At 35.4% G+C, this 24,031-nt stretch overlaps 4 protein-coding genes across 4 annotated transcripts; 3 read left to right on the forward strand and 1 right to left on the reverse strand.

Annotated features, from left to right (window-relative positions):
• The first annotated feature begins 728 nt into the window (after window positions 1-728).
• Window positions 729-2,879, forward strand: LOC129444621 (uncharacterized). The gene is made up of 5 exons (XM_055205377.2): window positions 729-929; window positions 1,108-1,725; window positions 1,920-2,044; window positions 2,116-2,222; window positions 2,308-2,879. Exons 1-5 carry the CDS (start codon window positions 824-826, stop codon window positions 2,453-2,455), a joined length of 1,104 nt encoding a protein of 367 aa, XP_055061352.2. The 5' UTR covers window positions 729-823; the 3' UTR covers window positions 2,456-2,879.
• Window positions 2,880-3,446: 567 nt separating this feature from the next.
• Window positions 3,447-10,952, forward strand: cars2 (cysteinyl-tRNA synthetase 2, mitochondrial). The gene is made up of 15 exons (XM_055205378.2): window positions 3,447-4,051; window positions 4,126-4,176; window positions 4,263-4,380; window positions 4,509-4,580; window positions 4,987-5,092; window positions 5,194-5,274; window positions 5,958-6,087; window positions 6,705-6,838; window positions 8,305-8,372; window positions 8,463-8,529; window positions 8,626-8,764; window positions 9,408-9,531; window positions 9,701-9,796; window positions 10,202-10,426; window positions 10,673-10,952. Exons 1-15 carry the CDS (start codon window positions 3,813-3,815, stop codon window positions 10,736-10,738), a joined length of 1,716 nt encoding a protein of 571 aa, XP_055061353.2. The 5' UTR covers window positions 3,447-3,812; the 3' UTR covers window positions 10,739-10,952.
• A 3,369-nt stretch (window positions 10,953-14,321) lies between these two features.
• On the reverse strand, window positions 14,322-15,597 carry fgfbp2b (fibroblast growth factor binding protein 2b). Its single transcript, XM_055206713.2, has one exon. The coding sequence runs from the start codon at window positions 15,379-15,381 to the stop codon at window positions 14,605-14,607; it is 777 nt and encodes a 258-aa protein (XP_055062688.2). The 5' UTR covers window positions 15,382-15,597; the 3' UTR covers window positions 14,322-14,604.
• Window positions 15,598-17,418: 1,821 nt separating this feature from the next.
• On the forward strand, window positions 17,419-22,540 carry zmynd10 (zinc finger, MYND-type containing 10). The gene is made up of 12 exons (XM_055205389.2): window positions 17,419-17,606; window positions 17,707-17,815; window positions 17,897-18,013; window positions 18,321-18,374; window positions 18,507-18,659; window positions 19,455-19,543; window positions 19,646-19,737; window positions 20,123-20,295; window positions 21,215-21,340; window positions 21,502-21,623; window positions 21,769-21,894; window positions 22,158-22,540. The coding sequence occupies exons 1-12, from the start codon at window positions 17,521-17,523 to the stop codon at window positions 22,255-22,257; spliced, it is 1,347 nt and encodes a 448-aa protein (XP_055061364.2). The 5' UTR covers window positions 17,419-17,520; the 3' UTR covers window positions 22,258-22,540.
• Window positions 22,541-24,031: the final 1,491 nt, after the last annotated feature.

The raw sequence follows: 24,031 nt of genomic DNA on the forward strand, positions 1-24,031 counted from the left end.
CTCTCAATGCTGAAAATCATTTACAAGCAGTGTCAGTGGCATATAGACGAGTGCTGTTGACCTTTATTTGCTGTGCACGCATTTTAAATATTTCGTGTTTTCTTTTTTTCTCAATATTTACTCAGGTTCTTGATTTGGTGCATGTCTTTCTCAATAAAACAGCTTTGGTCAGGGATTTTAATTTGCTTTTAGCTGACTCAACTGCAAAACTGTCAAAGGTTATCAGCCAAACCCTCAGAATCTGAATTTGGAAGCTTACAGTAACTGAGAGCTTACAGTAATTTTGAGAAAGCATTTTAATAACTATAGCATTTGATGTGTGTACAGTGTGTGTTCAGAAGGTTTTACAATGTTCAATTTTAAGAAAATATGTACAAGAGTGCATATAAAACAGGGGCTATATTGTCTACATGTGTGTGTATAAACTAATTACAATTAAGTCATCTGACGTCTGATATAAGAGGATGTTTAAAGAACTATAAACCTAGAAAATAAAGCTATACAGTACAGTTTAAAAACTTGCCAGTTCACAGAATGTTGGATGCTTTAGTTAGTGAGGTTCAACATTCATTTTTGTTTCAGTGGAGTCAAAACACAGAAGTGAATGTAAATAAGATTTGCAAAATTAGGCTAATTTAGTTCACACATGCAACACTGTTTTAGTTGGAAACCAAAGGTGTTCCTTATAAGTCATTGTCCTTTTCTTCAGCACAACCCTTTAAAAAGGAAGTCCCATTTGTAAGCTGTGGTAAGGTCATAGTGTGCAATTAGAACAAATAGCATTGCTCTGAGAGATTAGATTACTTCATAGCAAAGACTGAATATGTCTCAGATTACACTGGAAAAATTATCGGTTTGTGAGGATATCACTGATTTGGGAACTTCAAATGAATCTGTCAACAGAAATGATGGCAAATTGCATAATCAAGGTAAAATATTCAAATGAATGGTTTAGTTTATTTAGGTTGATTATTTTCCAAATGTATATATTTGTCAGTGTGTATGTTTTATATTTTTCTTATTTATTTCATTGTGCTCATTTCAAAGGACATCAGATTAATTAAAGGGAAAATTAACATTTATAGTCAACAATGCACTGTTTTTTAGGTTGCAACAGAACATGGAACAGAAGATACAGATTTGGTGCACAGTTTCTTGGACTGTTGTGTGCAGTACTGCTTACAGCTATTATTATTCTGTATTTTGAGAACAAACGCTTGCAAAACAGTCGAAAAGACCTTACAGAACAAAAAACTGAATATCTTCATCATACTAATGAGCATGAAGTCAGCTATAAAAATCTTAGCTTGGAGAAAGAGCAGTTAGAAAATAGTTTCCATCAGTTACAGGTTAGACACAACAGCATGGTGGAGGAGAATATTCTATTTCGGTCCATAACTGCTAACTTAACCAAAGAGAAAATTCAGCTGCAAACACTTAATAGTAATCTAGTTAAAGAGAAAGACAGGTTTCAGATACTAAGTAACAAACTGGCCAGAGAAATCAATCAATCAGAAACTAGATATAATGCCATGGCTGATAAGAGAGATAAAATACAAAACTGGTACAACAATATGACAGATGAGAAAAATCAGTTACAGATACTTAACAGTAACCTAGTTGAAGAAAGGCATAAATTGCAGTCCCAAAATGATAATCTGACCAAAGAGAGAAACCAGATACATTTGGAGATGGGTGGACTTCAGAAAGCACTCTCTAATTTTGGTGAGCATATCTCAGATTTTGATGGATATGAACAACAATGATGTTAATTTTATACTTACATACTAAATGCAGTTTACATATTTAATTTCACTAGCTGAAACATTTAGCCATAAAGCTCATTGATGTGATTGTCAGAATATCTGTCTCAGATGTTAGGTTTATATGGTCACTTCTTGGTTCTGTTACACATGCAGGGTGGAAATACTTCAAATCCAGTTTATACTCCATCTCTACTGTGAAGATGAACTGGACTGCTGGCAGACTGCATTGCAATGAGAGTGGAGCAGATCTGGTTGTCATAAACAGCAAAGAGGAAATGGTAAGTAAAAATTATGTAAAACATAGAATACAAAAAAAACAATAGTTATACTGCTTTTTCTTTTTTTTCAGATTTTTGTTCATAGCTTGATCAGTAATTTGGGAGCCTGGCTTGGCGTAACTGATGCAGAGAATGAAGGGGTCTGGAAATGGGTGGATGGCAAAAATCTGACCACAAGGTATGAAATTAGAGTGTGTTAGTTAGTGACTGCCTCATCGGTCAATTTATTTGGTTCTGATTTGATTTGTTTTGTGTTGTTTCAGTTACTGGATAAGGGGGCAGCCTAATAATGGTGGTATACGTGGAAATGATGACTGTGCTGTTATTGTTTTTAAAGAACCTCCACTGCGGAGCTGGAATGATATGCCATGCCATTATATTTCTTTTGTGATATGTGAAAAAAGTGTGTAAGACATTCAGTGAAGTTTATAAATATTTTCATTTTGTTATTCAATTGCAATGACTTGTTATATTAACACTTTTTGGGATTCATGTATGTATTACAACAATAACTAACTGCCATTAACTAATTATTGAATGAGTAATAACAGCTTAATAAATGAACAACTATGAAACCTACTATATTTATTTACATTTGCATATTAGTGTTTGTATTTTTGTATTCAATTAAAACAAATCATGACTTCTTTTTGCATTTAATTCCATGGTTTTTACATATTTTCACAAGACTGTAGTGAAATCAGAACTATTGGTTTCCTACTATTGCTCAAGTGAAAGGGGAGTTTACCCTAAAAACTTGACACATCAGTTTACATTTTTTGTACAGTTTTTAATACTAAATAAACATTTCCTGTATTTTCTGGATGTATTCTGTTAAAGATTTATATATATAATTAACAATTATATATGATCACTATTGCAAAAACAACAAATCAAATTCTGGCATGGTGGACTAAGACTTTACTGTATATTTAAGTCATTTTTGAAGCCTCTTAAATGATGGACAAAATATATAGAAACATATAGAAATTTTGAAGCAAATTCGTAGCAAAGTCAAGTCATGGCCACCACCCATAATTTTGACAGAGCCACCGCACAGCAGCACCCCTTATATGGTAAAACTTTGTGTAATGCTATTTTTATTATTTTATCATTTGTACATATAAAATGTTAGCAAAGTGTATTTGTACAAAGTACAATGTTTAAAAAAAAGACTAACCCAGAATTACCTCTACCACGAACAATGCCATGTTGATTTCATTTATTTTATTTTTGTTATCTGTCTTATTGTGTTTGTCTTCTGTGTTTTGTAAACTTCTGTAACCAATAAAAAATGGTTGTGTGCATACGAATACGTGCCAAGAGAGCTGATTTTATTCAATAATGCACTGCAACACCCATGGTTTACACTCCATGCCAGTAGATGGCAGATGTGTTCCATTAGTTTGTTTTTAAACCGCCATCAAAAGGTAAAGAAAAAGGCAAACGTCAGTCCCTTCAAAGTACTTATCTGTTTACATTTGTGCAGTGGATATTACGATCAATGGAAAGCGGATGACATTTAAACAATCTTAATTTTTAAGTTATTATACTGCGCGTGCGTCAGCGAGTGTGATGCCCTTGAGTTGAAATTTGCCGTAGCTTGAGCTGTCAGTGTGATGATGCTAACCAGAACAGACCATATCGACACATGGAGAAAGTTAAACTATAATCGATTATAAAACAAAACGTTTAAGTATGTAGTGTTGGGTTGGTGTCATACATGTTTGTCGCAGTCTTATAACCGTCAACGATTCCATAAATAAAAATGAGGAATTTTTTATCATTTATTACAAACCAAAATCTAATGAATTCAGGCTTTAGTATGAGACGCGGGATTCAAAAGGGATTTGTAAAACTGTCATTGGTGTCCCGTCGCAATGTGTGCATCAGGGCCGATAAAAAGTGGCTCAAACCTGTGGGCTATGACACTGGCATAAATATGTACAACAGTCTTACCAAGCAAAAAGAGCCGTTGGTTTTGGCACAAGAACGAATTGCCACCTGGTAAGGTACACATCCCTCACTTTAAATGCGATTTTTGTAGTATCATCTGTGACATTTTTCTTTGTCACATGCAGGTATAGTTGTGGACCCACAGTTTATGATCACGCCCATCTCGGCCATGCGTGGTAAGTTTATCTGCTTCCACACCATCTGAAAATAAGCAGTTTTATTGTAAGCTTTCAGTAATTTTCTCTTTTTTTCTTGCACGTAGCTCATATGTCAGATTTGACATCTTGCAAAGAATTTTAACCAGAGTTTTTGGTGTTAATGTTATCCATGCCATGGTCATCACTGACATTGATGATAAAATCATACAGAGAAGTCTTGAGGTAGGTGCCAACTGATATTGAGCTGTTCTTCATCCAAGCTATAAAAGTTACTGTTTTTATATAATATACACATTTTAGGTGGAAATATGTGTGGAAGCGTGCAAATATTCCTGTCATTTCTTTCACAGGAGAACATGTCGCCTACTGTCCTTGCAAGAATGTATGAGGAAGAGTTTAAGAGGGATATGCGGGCTCTGCGGGTAAATCAAAATCTTTTTTTGTGAAATTATTAAGAAATGACAACACTATTTTGTGTAATGCACTGATATTGTGTATGTATGGGTTCAAGTAACATGATAAAGGTTGGTTTATGTTTTAGATGTTATTTGTATATAAATTAACCCATGCAAAATCAGATGCAAGTGTAAGATAGTTACAAAATAAAATTCCTATGTGAATAGTAAAAGTTCAAGACTGTGACAGTGTTTTTATTGATCCGCTTGTTCCTTCTGCATTTTCATTATCTGACTCGGGCCTGATTTGCTAAAGCAAAACTGATGCCATTGTTAGTGTTGTTTACACATAAGAGGTTGAAACTTACTAGTATTACTGTAAGATAAATTGAGTGAACTAAGAAAGACAGACCCCTTTAATTGTATTTTCCAGGTTCTTCCTCCAGCTGTTTACATGAGGGTGACCGAAAACATACACCCGATTATAGCTTTCATAGAGCGCATTATTGAAAACGGACATGCGTATGCCACAAGTCAAGGTGTGACTTCTCTCTGTTTCGTTGAAATTGTAAGGTTTATTCTTGCATTATTTCTAACAGTGAAGATGAAACTAAATATCCAATATGTTGTGTTGATTCAGGGAATGTCTACTTTAACACAAAGTCCATTGCTAACCGTTATGGGAAGCTTGTGAACCTTGGAGGAATTGTTGGAGAGCTAGGTATGTCTATAAAGTTATTTCATTTCAAAGGTCCTCATCAACACCAAAAGATAATATACACTATGTGTTTAAAATATTTGTTTGCATTAAAGGGCCAACAGTATGCCCATTTTTACAAGATGTAATATAAGTCCATGTTGTGCCTAAACTGTTTCTGTGAAGTTTCAGCTTAAAATACCCCAAGATCATTTCTTATAGCATGTCTGAAATACCCCTATTTGGGCGGGAGCAAAAAAGTTTATTTTCATGCGTGCACATTTAAATGCATTTACAGTCTGGGACAATAGTATCTTTAGCCGCATTAGTGATACACCATATCCTAACAAACACATTTAGAAAAGCTTTTGGGTAAAGTTAACCAGTCAGTCAGTGGCTGTGAGCAGGGCTTTGTCAGTGTGGCATCACATTAACAAGAGAATCAAAATAACATGTCTAATGAGACTGCTTTGGTTTAATGGGGATTGTTCACACACTGCCAACACACATTTATTTCCAATTTATTGGCATAATATGGGCCCTTTAAGTATATGTATTATACTGGCATCATCAAGCACACTTTCTTTAAAAAACAGTAAAAGAATATGTAGGCTACTATATGTATATCTTTTATTTGTGCTGGGAATGCAAATATATGTATGTGTGTTTTTTAAACACTGCTTAGTTCACTATGTCTTTTATTTAAGGGTTGCAAGATAAAAAGGATGCAAGGGACTTTGCCTTGTGGAAAGCATCCAAACCACATGAACCTTACTGGGAGTCACCCTGGGGAAAGGGAAGACCTGGATGGCACATTGAATGTTCCACAGTTGCCAGGTATTTGCTTTGTTCTGTTATGATCTCTTTATACCACACATATTGCAGATATTTGTTTTCCTTTGATATTGTGTCTGGTAGAATAGATGTCAGTGGCACATTTACATAGCAAACACACTGTCACTGCAGTTTTACCAATTAATAAGTTCAGTTAAAAAGTCATTATGAAATCAGTCTTTTTCTTATTCAGGCATAAATCACAATGAACAACTAAAGTATTAATGTATCCTTAAGAAATAGAGGGCTTTTGTAGCAGATGTGGTTGTTTTTACATAGCAACAGAAATATGCTGTGACCCTGTCAGTAAAATTCGGGCTAAAGTCCTAATACAATTATGAGATCAACTTTGATTTCAGTTATTGATTTCATATTGATTTTAATCTTTGACATGCCATACTTAGTCAGTTAAAGAAGTTTTATCATGGTTGTATTTTCACAGAATGTTCTTTACATTATGTAGGATGATATCACAAAAAATGACTTTACAGTTTTTACAGACTAGGTCACATATGGGATATATAATATAAATAACTTCAATATGGCCTATATATATATTGTATTATGTTCTTTTTGTATGAAATTGTAATAAAAAATTTGTTTTCTTATCTTATCTGTAGCTCGGTATTCGGGAGTCAGTTGGACATACACTCAGGAGGGATTGACCTTGCCTTTCCTCATCATGAGAATGAGATTGCCCAGTCTGAGGCATATCATCAGTGTGAACAATGGGGAAACTACTTCCTACACTCAGGTAATGCCTTTTATTCTGTTTGTGCTTTATTTTTTATATAAGTTATCAAAAGGTCTATAAAGATAGATGTATTTGGTCATTGTGTTTTTTTCCGAAGCTGCCTTAAAGGAACACGGCCAGATTTGGGGAATTTGGCTTGTTCACTGTATCCCCCGGAGTGGGGTGGGTCCAGGCATGCCTTTCTCATCTCCGTGCGTGCTGTGGCTCTGTCTGGCGCGGCCCCCGCTAGCTTAGCTTAGCACAAAGACTGGAAATAAATAGCTTCAGCTAGCATGCTGCTCCCAATGGGTGACAGGATAGCGCAAACATTTTCCTATTTGTGTGTTGTGATTTGTGTGGTCACACCGTGTACAAATAACAAGGTAATATGAGACACAGCGATCTTTTAACAGTATACATACAGGGAACTATATTCTCAGAAGTCGAGGCACTGCTACTTGGGTGGAGTTATTTGCTCGCAGCACCCGGGAAGCCCCCTGGTGAGGAGCAGAGAGTTCGGTCAGAGTTGTGCGAGTCACTCCGCCCAAGTGGCGGTGCTTCGTCTTCTGAGAGTGTGGTTCCCTGTGTGTATGCTGTTGAAGGATCGCTGTGTCTCATATCGCCTTGTTGTTTGTGCACGGTGTGACTATACAAATCACAACACATAAATAGGAAAATGTTTGCGTTGTTTTGTCACTTATTGGGAGCAGTATGCTAGCTGAAGCTATTTGCTTCCAGTCTTTGTGCTGAGCTAAGCTGGCGGGGGCTGCGTCAGACAGAGCCACAGCACGCACAGAGATAAGAAAGGCATGGACTTGTCTAACTCTGGGGGATACGGTGAATAAACTAACTTCCCAAAGTCTGGCCGCGTTCCTTTAAGTTAAAAATAGTTAAAGGGGACATATCATGAAAATGTGACTTTTCCATGTTTAAGTGCTATCATTGGGTCCCCAGTGCTTCTTAGTGCTCATTGAAATTTGGCTCCCCCTGTGATGTCAGAAGGGGATAACACCACCCCTTAATCTGAACTATCCAACCATAGCACTGCCATTTAGTGCAGAGATCAGCTCATTTGCATTTAAAAGAACACACCCAAAAACTGCACTTTTTCCTCACACTTACAAAGTGGCCATTTTTACATGCTAAATTAAATCATCTATATGGTATTTTAAGCTAAAACTTCACATATGTACTCTGGGGACACCAAAAAAATATCTTTAAAAAGTCTTGTAAAATATCCCATTTAAATCTTTCTTGAGATTCCTGCGTTCTGCTGCGTGTAAAATAATAAGTTCTGTGTCGGCTCTTAACTTATTCTGCGCTTTTGCTAGTGTTTTGGTGAGGGGAGGTGCTTATAGTTTAAATAATGAATTATGTTAAAGTTTATGAGTTAAATCTATTAATTATACCCTATTAATCACAAGTAACAACTTACAGTCCTAGTTTTACTGCTTGAAAAAGAAGCTAATGAAAACTTGGTCTTTAAGGGCACCTTCATTTGAAAGGCAGTGTAGAGAAGATGTCGAAATCCTTGAAGAATTATGTAACTATAAAGGTACAGTAACATAGAAAGAAATAAAATGTAATATATCATTTCAATTATGTAATATATTTGTATTACAACTCTCTTTATAACCCTGTGTAGGATTTTCTGTCGTCCTACACTGCCAATGAGTTTCGACTTTTTTGCCTTCTGACAAAATACAGATCAGGTATGTGCACTATGACATAAAATGCCCACATTTCTTATCATATTATTGTGCAGCACCAAACTAATAGAAGAAAAAACATCTTTTATTATGCCCCAGCAATCGAATACAGTGATGCTAGCATGAATGAGGCCCGATCCACCCTGTCTTCCATCTCTGCCTTCAGCCACAGTGCACAAGCCTACATGCAGGGCCACTTGCAGTGCCAGCCTGTAGATGAAGGAGCTCTCTGGAAGAGGTAAATGCAACTTACTGTATAAAAAAAAAATATGTTGCTTCCCAAGCAATAATTCTCCAAAAATGAAAATTCTGTCAATATTTACTTGTCCTGAGGTTGTTTTGAACCTGCATGACCTTTTTTATTTTTCTGAACACAGAAAGAGAAATTTCTAAATAATATCCTGTCTGAGCCAATAGCCTAGCAGCTACTCTCTGACATGTTTTGCAGTAGCACTTCGGGTCAAATTTGGAGTCCCGTGATCCTTTTTTGACTCAAATTCCCTTCTTCAATTCCTGTATGATTTACGGTGATCTTTCCACCTTATCTAATAAAGCCACAAACTTATTCAAAATTCCCTGCCTTTCTTGTACAATGCAAGTCATTGGCACCATTCAGTGGATGCGAACATCATAACCAAATATAACAGCACTTCAGTTTAATCAAATCTTATTTTTTGTGTGCCTTATAATGACAAAATAAATCATAAGGTTTTCTTTGATCAAGTACTACCATTTTTTATGTGGGCTGTTCACACGATTTTATTTCAGCCCAGGACGCAGTTTTTACTAACGTGTTTCATGAGTTGCAATTGTTTTATACTTTCATGCTTTATTATTATTTTTATGTATTTTTGCTTATTTTTAATAATTGTTTGGTCAAGCTTGTCTGCTGCACAGGCGAGTGTTCGAACCGCTCTTGCTGATGACTTTGACACCCCAAAAGCTGTGGATGCCATTATGGGCCTTATTCATCAAGGCAACTGTCAGCTTCAGGCTGTAAATAAGGTAACATTATAGGGTAGGTCACTGAGGCCTAACATTTTCCCCCAAATATTGTATGTTAAATCTAATATTACCTAGATATTTTCATAATTACTTCATAGTTACTTCATTATAATTTAAGACTAGTTTAACTTTAGACAACAGGCAATTGTTAACATCTTTGTGTTTGAAGGCTGATGGTCCTAGGAGTCCTGCTGTATTTGGGGCCATATTGTCATACGTCAGGGAAGTCTTTAATGATTTTGGAGTTGATTTGCTTGACAGAATGGTGAGAAATGTTTAAAAAAAAAAAACTTTCATATACTTAGAAAGTAAGAGTAAGACCAGCTGTAAAACATTTACATTTAGGCATTTAGCAGAGGCTTTTATCCAAAAAATGAGGAAAAACAACTGTGAATTTGCCTTAGGGAGACTATATTTTAGTTTCCTTTCAGTAACATTTTGTGCAATGGTTAAACTGCATCATACAATGTATTGATCTGACTCAAAATACATTTTCAATGTGATGCATTTAAAGCCATGTAATGCTTTAGTTGCTTCCTTTTTCAATATTAAGTCACTGGATTATAGCATCTGCTAAATGAATAAATGTAAATTTAAAGGTTCTGTTGAAGTTATTTCAATTTTTTTCTTGTAAGCATTGACTTCTGTTTTCTTTGTCATAAATCATTAGGAAGCCCATGACTCTTCTGGCATTTTAAATAATGTAGTAGAGGAGTTGGTGCATTTTCGGAGTGAGGTTCGAAAGTTTGCTCTATCTGTGGAAGACCAAACTCCTCATAACCCCCAGTCTGACACTGCATCTCAGAAGAGTCGTCCTCGGCCAGACAGAGTCCCTTTACTTAAGACCTGTGATGACCTACGAAAAAACCTAGCTCCTCTCGGAGTCCACATTAAGGTATTTTTCATGTGCAGCAGAGCTTTTTAAAGTTAAATAGTCTTAGTTATGTATAATGATTATCAGTTGTAACTAGTAGTTACACTGAGATTGCTTGATTACCATTAAAATATGAACAATCATATTCTTTTAATACTTATCATAGCAACTAAAGCCTTGTACTTGTTTAAAATTTAGTACATTGGTATGTTGAAATATGTACAGGCACATTACAGCATGTTTTACTCTGCTAATCATTGATTTTAGGATAGAGGCACCAACTCCACGTGGGAGATTACAAGAACAGGGAGAGAAGAGACAAGAAAGAGTTAACCACTAACTTAACTGGGACCCAACACTGATTGTGAACTTGGACAAATGCTTTTAGTAGCACTTTTATAAATACAAAAAATCTAACTGATGGTACTTTGCATTATGAAAATTACCTTACAAACAAATCTTTAAAAACCTGTCATTTTAACTAAAGTTTGACCTTTAATCCAAGATAGCCCTAAATGCAAGTTAATAAAATTTGATTTGAAAATGATTAACGTTGTCTTTTTTGTGCACATCTAACATTACAAATTTTCTTCAGGCATTTAGCAATACACAAAATTAAAACATTAAACTCATGTAGCCCTGTATACAAGTATAACAGCTGTTCCTGAACTTTATTTCTCGATAATATTCAACTGAACTGATTACTTGCTTACGTGAAAATGAATTTTGTTAACTTTCATGTACACAGCGTTTGTAGATGTCAAGGTCAATATATTTATAGAGCACATTTAAAAACACCTAGTTAATACCAAAATGCTGTACATATACTAAAAGGAAAAAAAAGAGAGAATAAATAAGTAGTCAGTAAGAAAAAATATAGAATAGAATTGATAATTTTTTTGTCATTGTACAAAAAAAATAAAAATAAAAAACATTTACACAAAATGAAAAGTAAAAATTTGTTTTGTTGCATTGGTGTCATTGTTTTTGCTGTATGGTATGGCTAAATATAGCTACATTTCATGTAAGCAATAAACTAACTAACCATGATTAAAAAAGTAAACAGTTAAGTAAGTACTCTTCTGCAATTTTAGTCCAGACATAGCCTTTAAGTTTCATGATCATTACAACCAAATAAAGTCTAATATACTCTTACAGATTATGTTTTGGCTCACCAGCAAAAACATCTGTATCCTCCTTCTGTCAGACATGTGGTACAGAACAAACAGACGTTTTTGGCAACCTGTCCACTAGGTGGCACTACAATATAGTTTATAATCCTGGTCTCAGGAACCCACCACAATATTTAAAATCTAATTCCAGGATTAAGAACAACTCATACAGTAATGATAACTACCTATACCATTGTATGTAGAAACATTTATTTTAAGTTAACAACACATTTATTATTACATTGTTTTATGTTTAGAAACAATTTTTAAGTTGTTCATGTTTTAATTAGGGTCACATTTATAATACCTTGAAAGATTTTAAAATGAAAGGTTTTGCATCATTAACAGACACAAAATAGGTCACCATTGTGTCAATTTACTAGACACTGAATTTCATATTGATTGATTGTAAAAAATAATATTTGCATTATCTAGCTTCATGTAACTGTGTAATCGTCCATCTAACCATAAAATTAAAGAGGTCATTTTATCCCATTCAGAAACCTCTTTAAAAAGCCTTGTAAAGATGTTTAAAAATTTGCATTACTTTTACAATCCTATCTGATCCAAGCATGATCTCACGGAAAGTCGTGTTATAGTCACGAAAATTTTGATTGATTTGTTCGTGTCCATGGCATGAAATTCAGCTTTAAATAGTTTTTCATGTCGGTAGCACATTTTTTTTCATGTCATGTGATGTATTGTTTTCTCTTTTTTCTATTTTTAAATCATTGTCGATTGGGGTTAGATTTGGGTTTTGGGTTAGGATGTGCTTTTATTTATTGGTTTTTACATGTTTTTCTTCCGCTTTTAAAACTGTTCTCGTCTGGAGTTGGGGTTAGAGTTGGGGTTTGGGTTAGGATGTCTAAAAATGTAACAGAAAGTGATTTTAACCCCAACACTGTAAAAAATACTTTGCTGCCTTAACATTTTTTGTTGAATCAACACAGATTTACAAGTCATTTCAACTTACTATTATGTATCTTGACTAGAGATGAGTTGTTATAACTACAGGTGAGTTGTTATAACTTAAAAAATTAAGTTGACTTTTCTCAACTATATTTTATAAGTTGTGACAACTCATCTTTGTTGACAAGACTTGTAAATCTGAGTTGATTCAACAAAAAATTTTAAGGCAGCAAAGTATTTTTTACAGTGAAGCAACAACGGTAAGAAAATAGGAAAAAAAACAATGTGAAAACAATACATAAAATGCTACAAAAAAGAAAGTCGTGCCACGGACATGAAAAACTATTTATAGAAATTTGTGTGAGTGGCACAAAAAAGACATTCATGCTCAATGTACGAAAAAAGCTGAATTTCGTGCCATGGACACAAATAAATTAATAAATGTTTGTGACTATAACATGACTTTACGTGAAATCAGCCTGTCCAAGCAGTACAGCCTCCTAGGAACCACACTGCATCTTTTTATTTTGGTATTGTTTTATTTTGTTATTTTTAATGCATTTTTTCCTTAATGTGACTATTTTTATATCTTGCATTTTATTTTAGGCTCATATTTTCAGGTCATTATTTTCAGCCCAAGTAATCCCATTAATACACAAACATGTTCAGTCATGGTGCTTGGCACTGTCTCTCTTAAATGATGGTGTCTAGACTCTCTGAAATACCTCGAAGCAGATAAAATAGATTTTTTCAGTAGCCTATATTTACTATAACTATGTTGTTGTTGTTTTCTTTTCTTGTTTTTTGCATTAACTGAAAACCTTACTTGCATAGATAAGAATTGCTAAGGTTGCTAAATAGCAAAATAAACTTCTGGATATTCCTGTCTTGTTGTTTTGTTTTCCTCAGATAAAAAACAAAATTCATTCACAGAGACATAAGGTGGTTTATTATTTTGTTTATTTTTATCAAAATACTTTAATGGCACATATAAAGATACAAATAGGAAAGCACACACAAGCACAAAAGTGCAGTCATAACCAAATGATCACATACTGTACACACATACGCACACATACAGCCTCGTAGAAAGACTCAAAAAATCTCTGACACTGGAAACCTAAAGTGGGGACAAAAGATGATGAAAGATTAACAAAAATGGATTATTATATAACATATAGCATATTAAATAACATATTGACCTCTTTTTTGAGAAATCTTACTACACCTTGCTTTATCCTCAAAGAATAAAAATGACAGTAAAATATGAAGTCACAAAAAGGCTTCGGTAATAAAACGTGCCTAAACATAAAACATATAGGGGCAGTTTCCTGGACAGTGTTTAGGTTAGGACTAGGCCTTAGTTATATTAGGACAATTAAGTAGTTTTTACAAACAAACCTTATAAAAACAATACTGGTGTGCATCTTGAGACAAAACAATGTCACTGATATATGTTAAAATATCTCAGTGCAAGTTGTTTTTAAATTAAGGCAGCTCAAACATGTATTTTAATCTGGAACTAGGATAAAACTTGTCCGGGAAACTGCTCCAAATGACTGGTTTCACAGACACGGTTTAGCTAAAGCAAGGAAGCCTTGGTTAAATTAAGACAATTAAGCATTTTTTATTAACATGCCTTTAAATATGTTAATGGTGTTTATCTTGACACTTGGTACTGGCATATTTTAAGATTTATATGTGAAAGTTATTTTCAGTTGAGACACCTAGGACTAGCCTTAAGCCTTGTTTGTGAAACCGGGAAATAGAGCTAGGGTATAGAAATGATCATTGGCTGAAAATCCCAACCATGATATATGACTGATATTTTAGGTTTGCTGTTTACTTACTTTGCATATGCCTTAGTGTTTCACATTAAAAAAAATCCACTGTGAACATACTTGTCCATGTTTTATATACAATACCTCTTGTATAAGTATCAAAAGAATGTAGCTGATGCTTCCTTTAGACTGTAATCCATTTTAAGACAATCTACAGTTGAATCTTTGTATCAAATAGTTTATAAATGGTTCAGACACATTGTTTGGTTAATTGCTATAAAACTAAATTTATTTTAGATATGAAATTAGTTAGCTATGTGCTTACCAGTGGTGGTGATTAATTCTGGAACCAGCTTATAAAGTAGGAGCAGACACCCTGAAGACTCTCCCAGCAATACTCCTCTGCCAGCTTGGTGGATTGGTCTTCCCCTTGCGCCACGGTGGGTCTTGGTGTGATGGTCTTGACAGGTTTACGTGGAGATGCAGGCTTCGAAACAACAGGCTTGACTGGTTTGGATGCTGGTTTAGCTGGTTGGTGGGGTTTCGGTGGTTGTCTCGGAGGTTTGGGGGTGCTAATGCTGGACTTGGTCTGCTGCAGCTTTGGCTGGTTCTGAACATTAGGAGCTTGGGTAGGCTTTAGGTTGGAAATTTTGGGAAAGGAAGAGTGGAGTATCATTCGGACATCATCTGAAGCAGAGCGGCACATATGTGGCTTGAATACCTGTGGTCCCTGGCAGGCGTTGTGGAGCTTTCTCATGTCCCACATTATCTGTTTGAAGAAGTGGTGTGGGTTGTTGTTGTATGCCTTACACAAGTTAGGTTTGCCCAGAAATTCACACCAGTAAGTTTTGCCCTTGTTCTTGCAGGAGACACGCAGCTTAGTGGAGTCAGTCTGGCCGGAGATCACCATGCTACAAGAGTCTTTGGCTTTGGTGTTGAAACTAATAGGCTCATTTCCGACATTTTCTTTAGGCTGCTTAGGCTTAATATTAGTGCTCTCGATGTGGTTGATGTTGTTGCCTTGGTTACTGTTGTTGTGGCTGCTTTGAGCCTGAGCATTGAAGGTCCCGATGAAGCAGGCTATCAGGAGAGCAGCGCTCCGTAAAGCTCTCATGGTGGAGGGTTGAAGAGGGCACTCGATGAAGGTGTAGAAAGGATTGCTTGATGTTTAGGGCTGTGAAAAGGTGTTTTCTGGGTTTATAAGTACTGCTCATACAAAGGAGGCCTTTGAGAAGCACACTCATCTCTCCAGACTGGGGGCCTCCAGTTTCTAGTCTGGTGAAGCCTGAAAGAACTGATTGTAATAATCTATACTGTGTGTGTGTGTGTGTGTGTGTGTGTGTGTGTGTGTGTGTGTGTACTCTATATGGAATAGTGTGACTATATCAGTGATTCTCAACCTTTTTAACTTCAAGGCCCCCCTATTACCTAAAACAATATTAGACCCCCCCCCAACTCATTCTCTTTCTATCCAGTAGAATATTCTAGGGCTTGGCGTGAGACAGATGTGTTTTCATTACAAAAATAACCAAACAATCCAAAATAAATAGATTAGTTTAATGTTTTATAGTTTCTTTAAAAAAAATTAAGTCATCCATTTTTACCGTTTTGGAATCCATTCAGCCGATCTCCGGGTCTGTCGGTACCACTTTAAGCATAGCTTAGCATAATCCATTGAATCTAATTAGACCATTAGCATGGCGCATCGTGCCCAAAAATAGTCCCCTGCTATTGAAATTGGGCGCTGCGTAATATCATTGCGCCTGCAGCAGGCATGTTACGGCAGCAAAGTCTTTAATTATTACGCCGGAATGAGTATAGTTCCTAGCCATATCAGCCTAGAAAATCGCAACTTTAAATTTTCCGTCGATCTTAGTACACAATGTAACTACGGAAGTTTTAAATAGGAAAAACTCTTTTGTCATTTTTGAGTGGATGCTAATGGTCTAATCAGATTTAATGGATTATGCTAAGCTAAAAGTGGTACAACCAGACCTAGAGATCGGTTGAATGGATTCCAAAACAATAAAAATCAGATGTTTAATTCTAGAAGAGCTAGAAAATTAGCCTATTTAAAAAAAACTGGAATGTCCCTTTACGGTCTCCTTGGAAATCTGTTGAGCCCCTCAGTGGGCCCAGCCCCCTGAGATACACTGCTCTATATTGAACCGAAAGTAGTGTATGTGCATGTGAGAAAGTGTTAGACAAGTTTCATTTTTGTCTGGTATGGTATTTGTGTGTGTTTGGTGTAGATGATTTTGTGGTTTAGTTTTGCACTGTGTACGGAAGATCTGGAGGCATGGGGTGTTTGGAATGGGTGTGGTTACACTCATGGAACCTAAATGGTCTAAATTCTTCACAAGACATTATATAATTAGACATGGCAACATAGTGGGCTATTGACTATTGATGTGAAAGACATTTCAGTTTAAAGAAAAGACAAAGAAAGCAATTCAGCTGGAACCCAGATAAATGTAATTGCTTAGCCTTCAACTCATCCATGCACTACCTGGTTTACGTGTAGTAGTACTACATGTGTTACATGGAGTGTAAACTAATGTGGGGAGCCATTGGAAATGTTTTTGGTTAAACAAAGATAGGCAAAGAAATAAAAATGAGATAAAACATATCTGATTTGTCTTATGAGTGAGTGTGGAAACAGTAAGCCTATGTATAAATGTGTGTCGTAAATCTTCATAGGCTTAAATTACTATAAACTTATTATGTATTGCTAAGCAAAATAATTTCCTAATTTAGAATAAGTTCATGATACGTTTATGTTATATAGATGATGATTGAATGATTTGTTATTATTATATGTGTAAACGGTTTCCCTGATTTATATAGAAGAGATAAAACACTGTTTGTTTATTTGTACAGAAGAGTCCAGAATACATTTACAAAAATATATGGCATGCACACCAGGGTATCTATTTTATATATTGGCCACCAGTACCAATACACTACAAAAAGTGCGATTAGTAATTTTTTTTGCGATTAGTAGTTTTTTTATAAACAAAAACAGTTATGATAAATAAAATTTAATGCGGTTTGCAGCAGACTACATGCAGAGTTTTTGTAACTTTTATCTCTGACCCGAGTATCTTGCTTAGTGTCAGAGCCCCGCCCCTTTCGCACGTCAGCGTTTACTTGTAACCATAGTAACAACGCAAAAGGTCTGTTGAAGTATAATAGCGTGTGGAGAGCCTATAAAGCAAGTTTATTTTTCACAACAAAGATCATCCAGTTCAATATGGATTCAGTACTTCTACACGGAGAGGCTGAAATGTATATTCAAAGTCTGGAGAGGATGTCACTACGTGAAATCGGAAGTCCAAAGTAAATTTCTCATTCAAAAGGGACATCACCCACGTTATGTTAATGTATACGCACGTCGTCGTTTCTCATGTCGCTTTATGTTTTGTATGTTTCCATAAAGGTGGTTTCGCCAGCACGAGTTCATTGAGAAACTTAATATGCAAGCTATTCTAAATGCTAAGGCCTGTCAAGAGGAATTTATCAAGGACCTTTTGGTTTCACATGGAAAGGTAATTTATTTTAGTTATATTTACTAACAGCCTTTCAATATAAATATGTGTTTGTGAATACGTACGTGGATTTTTTTCCAGGTACCCACACTGATACATGCACTGATACTTACAGAAGTCTGGAAACATAAATTGTTTCCCATAATTTGCAAACTAAAAGACTTCAATCCAAAGAGCACATTTCAAATCTACATGGTGGTGAGTATGAGCTACTTAATCGGTTTCCTGGACAGGGTTTAGCTAAATCCAGGACTAGCCCTTAGATTTGTAAGGACATTTAAGTAGTTTTTCACAGACATACCTTACAAAAAACAATACATGGTGTGCATCTTGAGACAAAACAATGTCACTGATATATGTTAAGATAAAAGGTGTTTTTAAATTAGGGCAGCACAAACATGCATTTTAGTCTGGGACTAGGATTAGCCCTGTCCGGGAAACTGCCCCAATGCAAAACAGATTAATTTGAATTTCTTAGGCATTCACATTACTAATTTCACTTCAGATTCACCATGAAGCTACCATTATAAATCTCTTGGAGACAATTATGTACCACAAGGTAAGTGTTTATTTCCTAAATATCTTGATGTGCTTTTTTACTTTCTATTTAATTAAAATCGATGACCAGGAAACCACAAAATAGGATGGTAGTAAATGCTGAAATGCTGATCTGTGTGGGTTAACCATACAGGAGTCCAGTGAGTCGGCTGATGATGCAGTGGTTGACTTGGTGGATTACTGTCATCGTAAACTCACGCTGCTGGCAGGACGCTCTGTCTGTGGAGAGATCCCAGCTAAGGACCGAATTACACATGTACCGCTGTCAGATGCCGCATCAACACAGGTGAGGAACATTTAAGCCCTTTGCATACAGTTATAATGGTAAAAGTACCTACAGAAGGACCTTCCCTGTAAATACACAGAAATGCTGCTAACACAAGCAAATTCATTCCACCTTTTACTGTTAAGATACCATTCACATATCCATACCAAACCAAAACACCAATAAACTCAGTGATGTCATTAAGCAGACGTTTCCTTTAAACGAACTCTGAAATTTTCTATGCAATCTTTGTACGCCTTTGCTTCCGACTGTTTAGTATTGCATATGTTTTCATTTCTGTGGCAAACGTTTATATTTATGCAGTTGCTCTTGACCCAAGAATGTTTTGATTGGCCCAAAGCATCAAAATGTTCACACATTGCATCATAACTGTAATTTACTGGTAGCGTCTCATACAGGAAAATTGCCAGTACTGATTTACTGGTACTACAGAAAAGGTTGTGTTCATACATGATATCTTAACAGTAATTTACAGTAATATATACAGTGTATATTTGAAAAGAGCTGCAGGTTGTTGACAGGATTGGTCCAGGCAGCGGCCCTGCTTTTTCTTTTGGGTCATCTAGGGTTAATTTCAAAATTGCAAAATTGTACTTTTATCTTTTTTTTGGTGTGCAGTGTTTTTTAAAGTGTGGATGGAAATTTAACACATCTGATCTTTCTTGAGTACTATTTTTGCCTTATACTGTAGGCTACATTATTTTCCTCCCTTTTAAAAGTCACCTCAGATAATAGCTTCTGCTAAATATCTCAATGTAATTTTTATTTACCTGTACACTATATTTTGTGTCATAGGATTTGCAAAGACAAAGTGATATGTTAGAGTTTGAGATCTCTGTCAAGGCTCTGTCAGTGCTGTGCTACATCACTGATCACATCGAGAGGTATACTTTTAACTACGAAACAATATTAAACACATTACCTAAATACATTGTATGAATGCAACAGCACGTTAATAATGAATGTTAAATTTCCCATTTCTTTAGCTTGAGTTTAAGTGTACTTACAAGGATGCTGAGCACTCATAATTTGCCATGTGTGCTGGTTCAGTTGGTTGAAAACTGTCCCTGGAACAGAGGTTAGTCTCAATTTTAGCATTTGTGTTATATTTCTTTTCTCATTCGTTCAGAGCCTCTCACAGGCCATACGTTTACATGTTTAGTGTTTGGGATTTTACTTACCAGTGTGTCTTTGCATTGTCCTGTACATGTCAAGCTTACAGAACCACAAATACTGTTTCTATAAACACATACGCATCTTTTCAATGTTGCTATACTATTCAGGAAAGAAACAGGTTTATAAACCTAAATGTGTGCAAATACTGTATGTGAAAGCAACCACATGTAGCACATTTAGTGTTTTTGCTGCAGTGCGAATATAGCCGCTCAGAATTCATATAACGCAACACCAGCATATTTCTAACCATGACTGCATATGGATAAGTCTTTGCTCTCCCTCTATAGGTAAAAAAGAGAAATACACAGAGGGTAAGTGGAGTCCTGTCCTGCCTGAGGACCACTTAAAGTTGAGCAAACACGATGGCCAGGTGTGGATTGCTTTGCTTAACCTAATACTCAAACCAGACTGCCAGAAGAAATATGATTTTAATACCTTTAACAAAAATCAACTCTTGAAGGTAAGATTTAGATGAGGTGTTTTTCACACTAAATTCTAAACTTTCTTAAAGCTTTTCTTATATACACCATCTGTACATACAGTGAGGAAAATAAGTATTTAAACACCCTGCTATTTTGCAAGTTTTCCCACTTAGAAATCATGGAGGGGTCTGAAATTGTCGTCGTAGGTGCATGTCCACTGTGAGAGACATAATCTAAAAAAAATTCCAGAAATCACAATGAATGATTTTTTAACAATTTATTTGTATGATACAGCTGCAAATAAGTATTTGAACACCTGTCTATCAGCTAGAATTCTGACCCTTTAAAATGTCCACCTCCACTCCATTTATTTGTCCTAAATTAGATGCACCTGTTTGAGGTTGTGTTAGCTGCATAAAGACACCTGTCCACCCCATACAATCAGTAAGAATCCAACCACTAACATGGCCAAGACCAAAGAGCTGTCCAAAGACACTAGAGACAAAATTGTACACCTCCACAAGGCTGGAAAGGGCTACAGGGAAATTGCCAAGCAGCTTGGTGAAAAAAAGGTCCACTGTTGGAGCAATCATTAGAAAATGGAAGAAGCTAAACATGACTGATAATCTCCCTCTACTGGGGCTCCATGCAAGATCTCACCTCGTGGGGTCTCAATGATCCTAAGAAAGGTGAGAAATCAGCCCAGAACTACACGGCAGGAGCTGGTCAATGACCTGAAAAGAGCTGGGACCACAGTTTCCAAGGTTACTGTTGGTAATGCACTAAGACGTCATGGTTTGAAATCATGCATGCCACGGAAGGTCCCCCTACTTATTTTCCTCAGTGTATGTCCTGTGACATCACTAATTAATTCAGTTTATTTACCAGCGATTGATGTCAGATGAAACGGATTGAGGAATAATCTGTCATTATGATTTCTTATATGACTGTGTGCAGCTTCGTGGACATTTGACAGATGCTGTGATAGATCAGTTACCAAACCTAGTTGATCTGAAGAACTTTCTCAGTCAGCTTGCTCTCACAGATCCAGCACCTCCTAAAAAAGATCTAATCTTGGAGCAGGTACTTCAGCAAAGACGACTAATAAATTTGTCATTTATATTTTTAATTGTGTTTATATTTTCATCACTATAGTTTGTTTGGATGGTCAGATAAATAACTAACCACACAGATTTTAGCAGAGTTGCAGGACAAACAATGTTTTTATTATTCATTTACTGTAGTTGCCAGAGATATGGAATAATATTGTAATGGAGAACTCCAACAAGTGGAAAGCCATTGCTAAACACCAAGTGACACACGTTTTCAACCCCTCTGAAAATGACTTACGAGAACAAGCTAGCAGGTGAGATTCATTAATGTAATTAATTAAATTTAATTAACGTCAAATACAAGACATGGAGGTAAGGTAGACGGATCAAGTAGATTATAGTCAGATCAAATGTACAATGTTAAATTCTGACTGTAATTGTTTGTGCTCCTCTAATCAGGTTGGCTGAAACATATAATCTGGATGTGATGGAGAATCTAATCCCAGACAAACCCAAGTGCGGAGCTTGTGGAAGACAGGGTGCAAAACGTTGCTCTCGATGTCAGGGAGAGTGGTATTGCAATAGGTATAGCATCATGAAAAGTTAAAATGTATTTAATGAAATATAAAAGAGACAATAGCTTAAAAGGCCCATATCATACATTTGTTATACTTTTACTCGATCATTTAAAGTTCCCTCTTTACTGAAAAAAAAATATTTTTTTGCATATTAAAAATTGTCCTTATACGGATTAGATTTAGATTTTAGTCTTGTCCGTGTTTGTTCTAGTGCAGGTAGCTTTAAAGCTACGTGATTATAATACTGTTTATTATTTTAATTCATTGTAGAGAATGCCAGGTGAAACACTGGCCCAAGCACAAGCCTATGTGCCAACTTATGACAGACGCTATGCAAAAACTGCAGAAGGACTTGGTAATCAAAAGCTGAGGTACAGCATTGCAACATGCAAGGAGTTGTTTGGAAAAAGAGCAACACATAAGAGGAATGCTGTGTAACAAGTACATATGAACACAAAGACTATGAACTGAAATATTGCTAATGGTTCTGGTCATAATAAATAAAGGGATATAATACCTAGGAAAATGCTTATACATGTATGCTTATAGCCTATAAGTATACATGTTTGAAGATAAGTTATACTTCTAAATAATTTGATTGTGGAATTTACTGACAGTAATGTTTTATTAAATATAAAATAGTTTAAATTCTTTCTGTTGTCTTAATGTTACTCTTGTCAAACTAATGGTGGTGGGTCTGATGCTATCTTTTAGCATTAAAATATTCATATAACTGCATGCAGCAGAATAATGCCACATTTAGCTTAAGTCAAGACCCTTTTATCTTATCTGTTTCTTAAAATTAAAGGGCTGCAGTTCTTGAACTCTTTGGTCTTTAAGCGAAGAGCCCTAACATATTAAAAGTAACCAAAAACAATTTTATGGTGATTAAAACAAAAGAAAAGATCACTTGGACCATGCGTATTAAACTTCAGTCATGACGGGCCACATATACCTGGGTGATTCTCACGAAAACCTGGTTTTAAAAATGTCAAGCATGAAAATGTAAAAATTGCTTAAATTTACTTTTTTCCCACCAGACATTGAAAAACAAAGTCTGGAGTAAATGGGAACATTAATTTAAAAATCTTTACTTATCATTTAACACTTTTTGTAACATAATTTAAAAAATTAGTCCTAAAAAATCTCATTACCGCAACAGTCAGAAAACATCAACACTGTCATATTTTCAAAATGACATGACAAACCTGAAAGAACATAATTTGGAGATTCTGCACATGCATTTTAAATCAAAGTATTATGCTTCTATTAATTAAATTAACATTTAATAAGCATCTGTTGCGGTAATGATAATCAAAATGTCGTGTAAGCATTCTGACAAGACAATATTTCAAATTAACTGTAAAAAATGATCTTACCTGGTAGCCATCTTGAAGTAACTGGCCCATGTGCTTGGTCACTCAAAATCAAACTTTATTAAAATTCTGTATGTGTGCTTAAACTGTTCTCAAAAAGTGTTGCGGAGGATGAGAACATCAGGCATGGACACATCATTTTCCTAATTTTTCTTCATTATTATTATACATGAATATTCAGTAAATATTTGTTCTGTCATCTAAAGTAGTCTAGCAAAACATCCATTTATATTCCATCCTTAATATTTTTGTGTTAATTTGATTAAATTACAACATAACGCATGTTCAAACACAGCGGGACACATTGCGGTAATGAGAATTTCAGCAGAAAATGAGATAAAATTTCCAATTATAAATTCTTATGCTGAAATCACACATTGTGCAAGGTAGAATATACACAGTATTGTGTTAATTCTGATGTTTTTTAATGTTACTATATTACACATTTTAAAGCTAAAATCATTAGTGCCGTGGTGTTTCAATGGTTTCGTGAGAATCACCCACCTGCAGTGTTTAGCTCCAGACTTAATCAATCACCCTAGCTAAAAAGTCTAAAATCGCAACTCTTAATTTTCCGTCGGTCCTAGTACACGATGTAACTACAGAAAAGTCAAGTTTTAAATAGGAAAAATATCAAAACTCTTTGGTTATTTTTGAGCGTGATGCTAATGGTCTAATCAGATTCAATGGATTATGCTAAGCTATGCTAAAAGTGGTACCGCCAGACCCAGAGATCTGCTAAACGGATTCCAAAATGGTAAAAATCAA

Source organism: Misgurnus anguillicaudatus, chromosome 3, assembly GCF_027580225.2.
Source record: "Misgurnus anguillicaudatus chromosome 3, ASM2758022v2, whole genome shotgun sequence".
Lineage (NCBI taxonomy): Eukaryota > Metazoa > Chordata > Actinopteri > Cypriniformes > Cobitidae > Misgurnus > Misgurnus anguillicaudatus.

Bases quoted from the DNA above. Each gene is read 5' to 3' on its own strand.
- LOC129444621 (XM_055205377.2), top strand. From the start codon at position 824: ATGTCTCAGATTACACTGGAAAAATTATCGGTTTGTGAGGATATCACT. The intron at 1,726-1,919 runs GTGAGCATATCT...TTACACATGCAG, and splicing joins GAAAGCACTCTCTAATTTTG to GGTGGAAATACTTCAAATCC. The intron at 2,045-2,115 runs GTAAGTAAAAAT...CTTTTTTTTCAG, and splicing joins TAAACAGCAAAGAGGAAATG to ATTTTTGTTCATAGCTTGAT.
- zmynd10 (XM_055205389.2), top strand. From the start codon at position 17,521: ATGGATTCAGTACTTCTACACGGAGAGGCTGAAATGTATATTCAAAGT. The intron at 17,607-17,706 runs GTAAATTTCTCA...GTTTCCATAAAG, and splicing joins CGTGAAATCGGAAGTCCAAA to GTGGTTTCGCCAGCACGAGT. The intron at 19,544-19,645 runs GTATACTTTTAA...CCATTTCTTTAG, and splicing joins ATCACTGATCACATCGAGAG to CTTGAGTTTAAGTGTACTTA.
- cars2 (XM_055205378.2), top strand. From the start codon at position 3,813: ATGAGGAATTTTTTATCATTTATTACAAACCAAAATCTAATGAATTCA. The intron at 4,052-4,125 runs GTAAGGTACACA...TGTCACATGCAG, and splicing joins CAAGAACGAATTGCCACCTG to GTATAGTTGTGGACCCACAG. The intron at 8,765-9,407 runs GTAAATGCAACT...TGTTTGGTCAAG, and splicing joins GAAGGAGCTCTCTGGAAGAG to CTTGTCTGCTGCACAGGCGA.
- fgfbp2b (XM_055206713.2), bottom strand. From the start codon at position 15,381: ATGAGAGCTTTACGGAGCGCTGCTCTCCTGATAGCCTGCTTCATCGGG.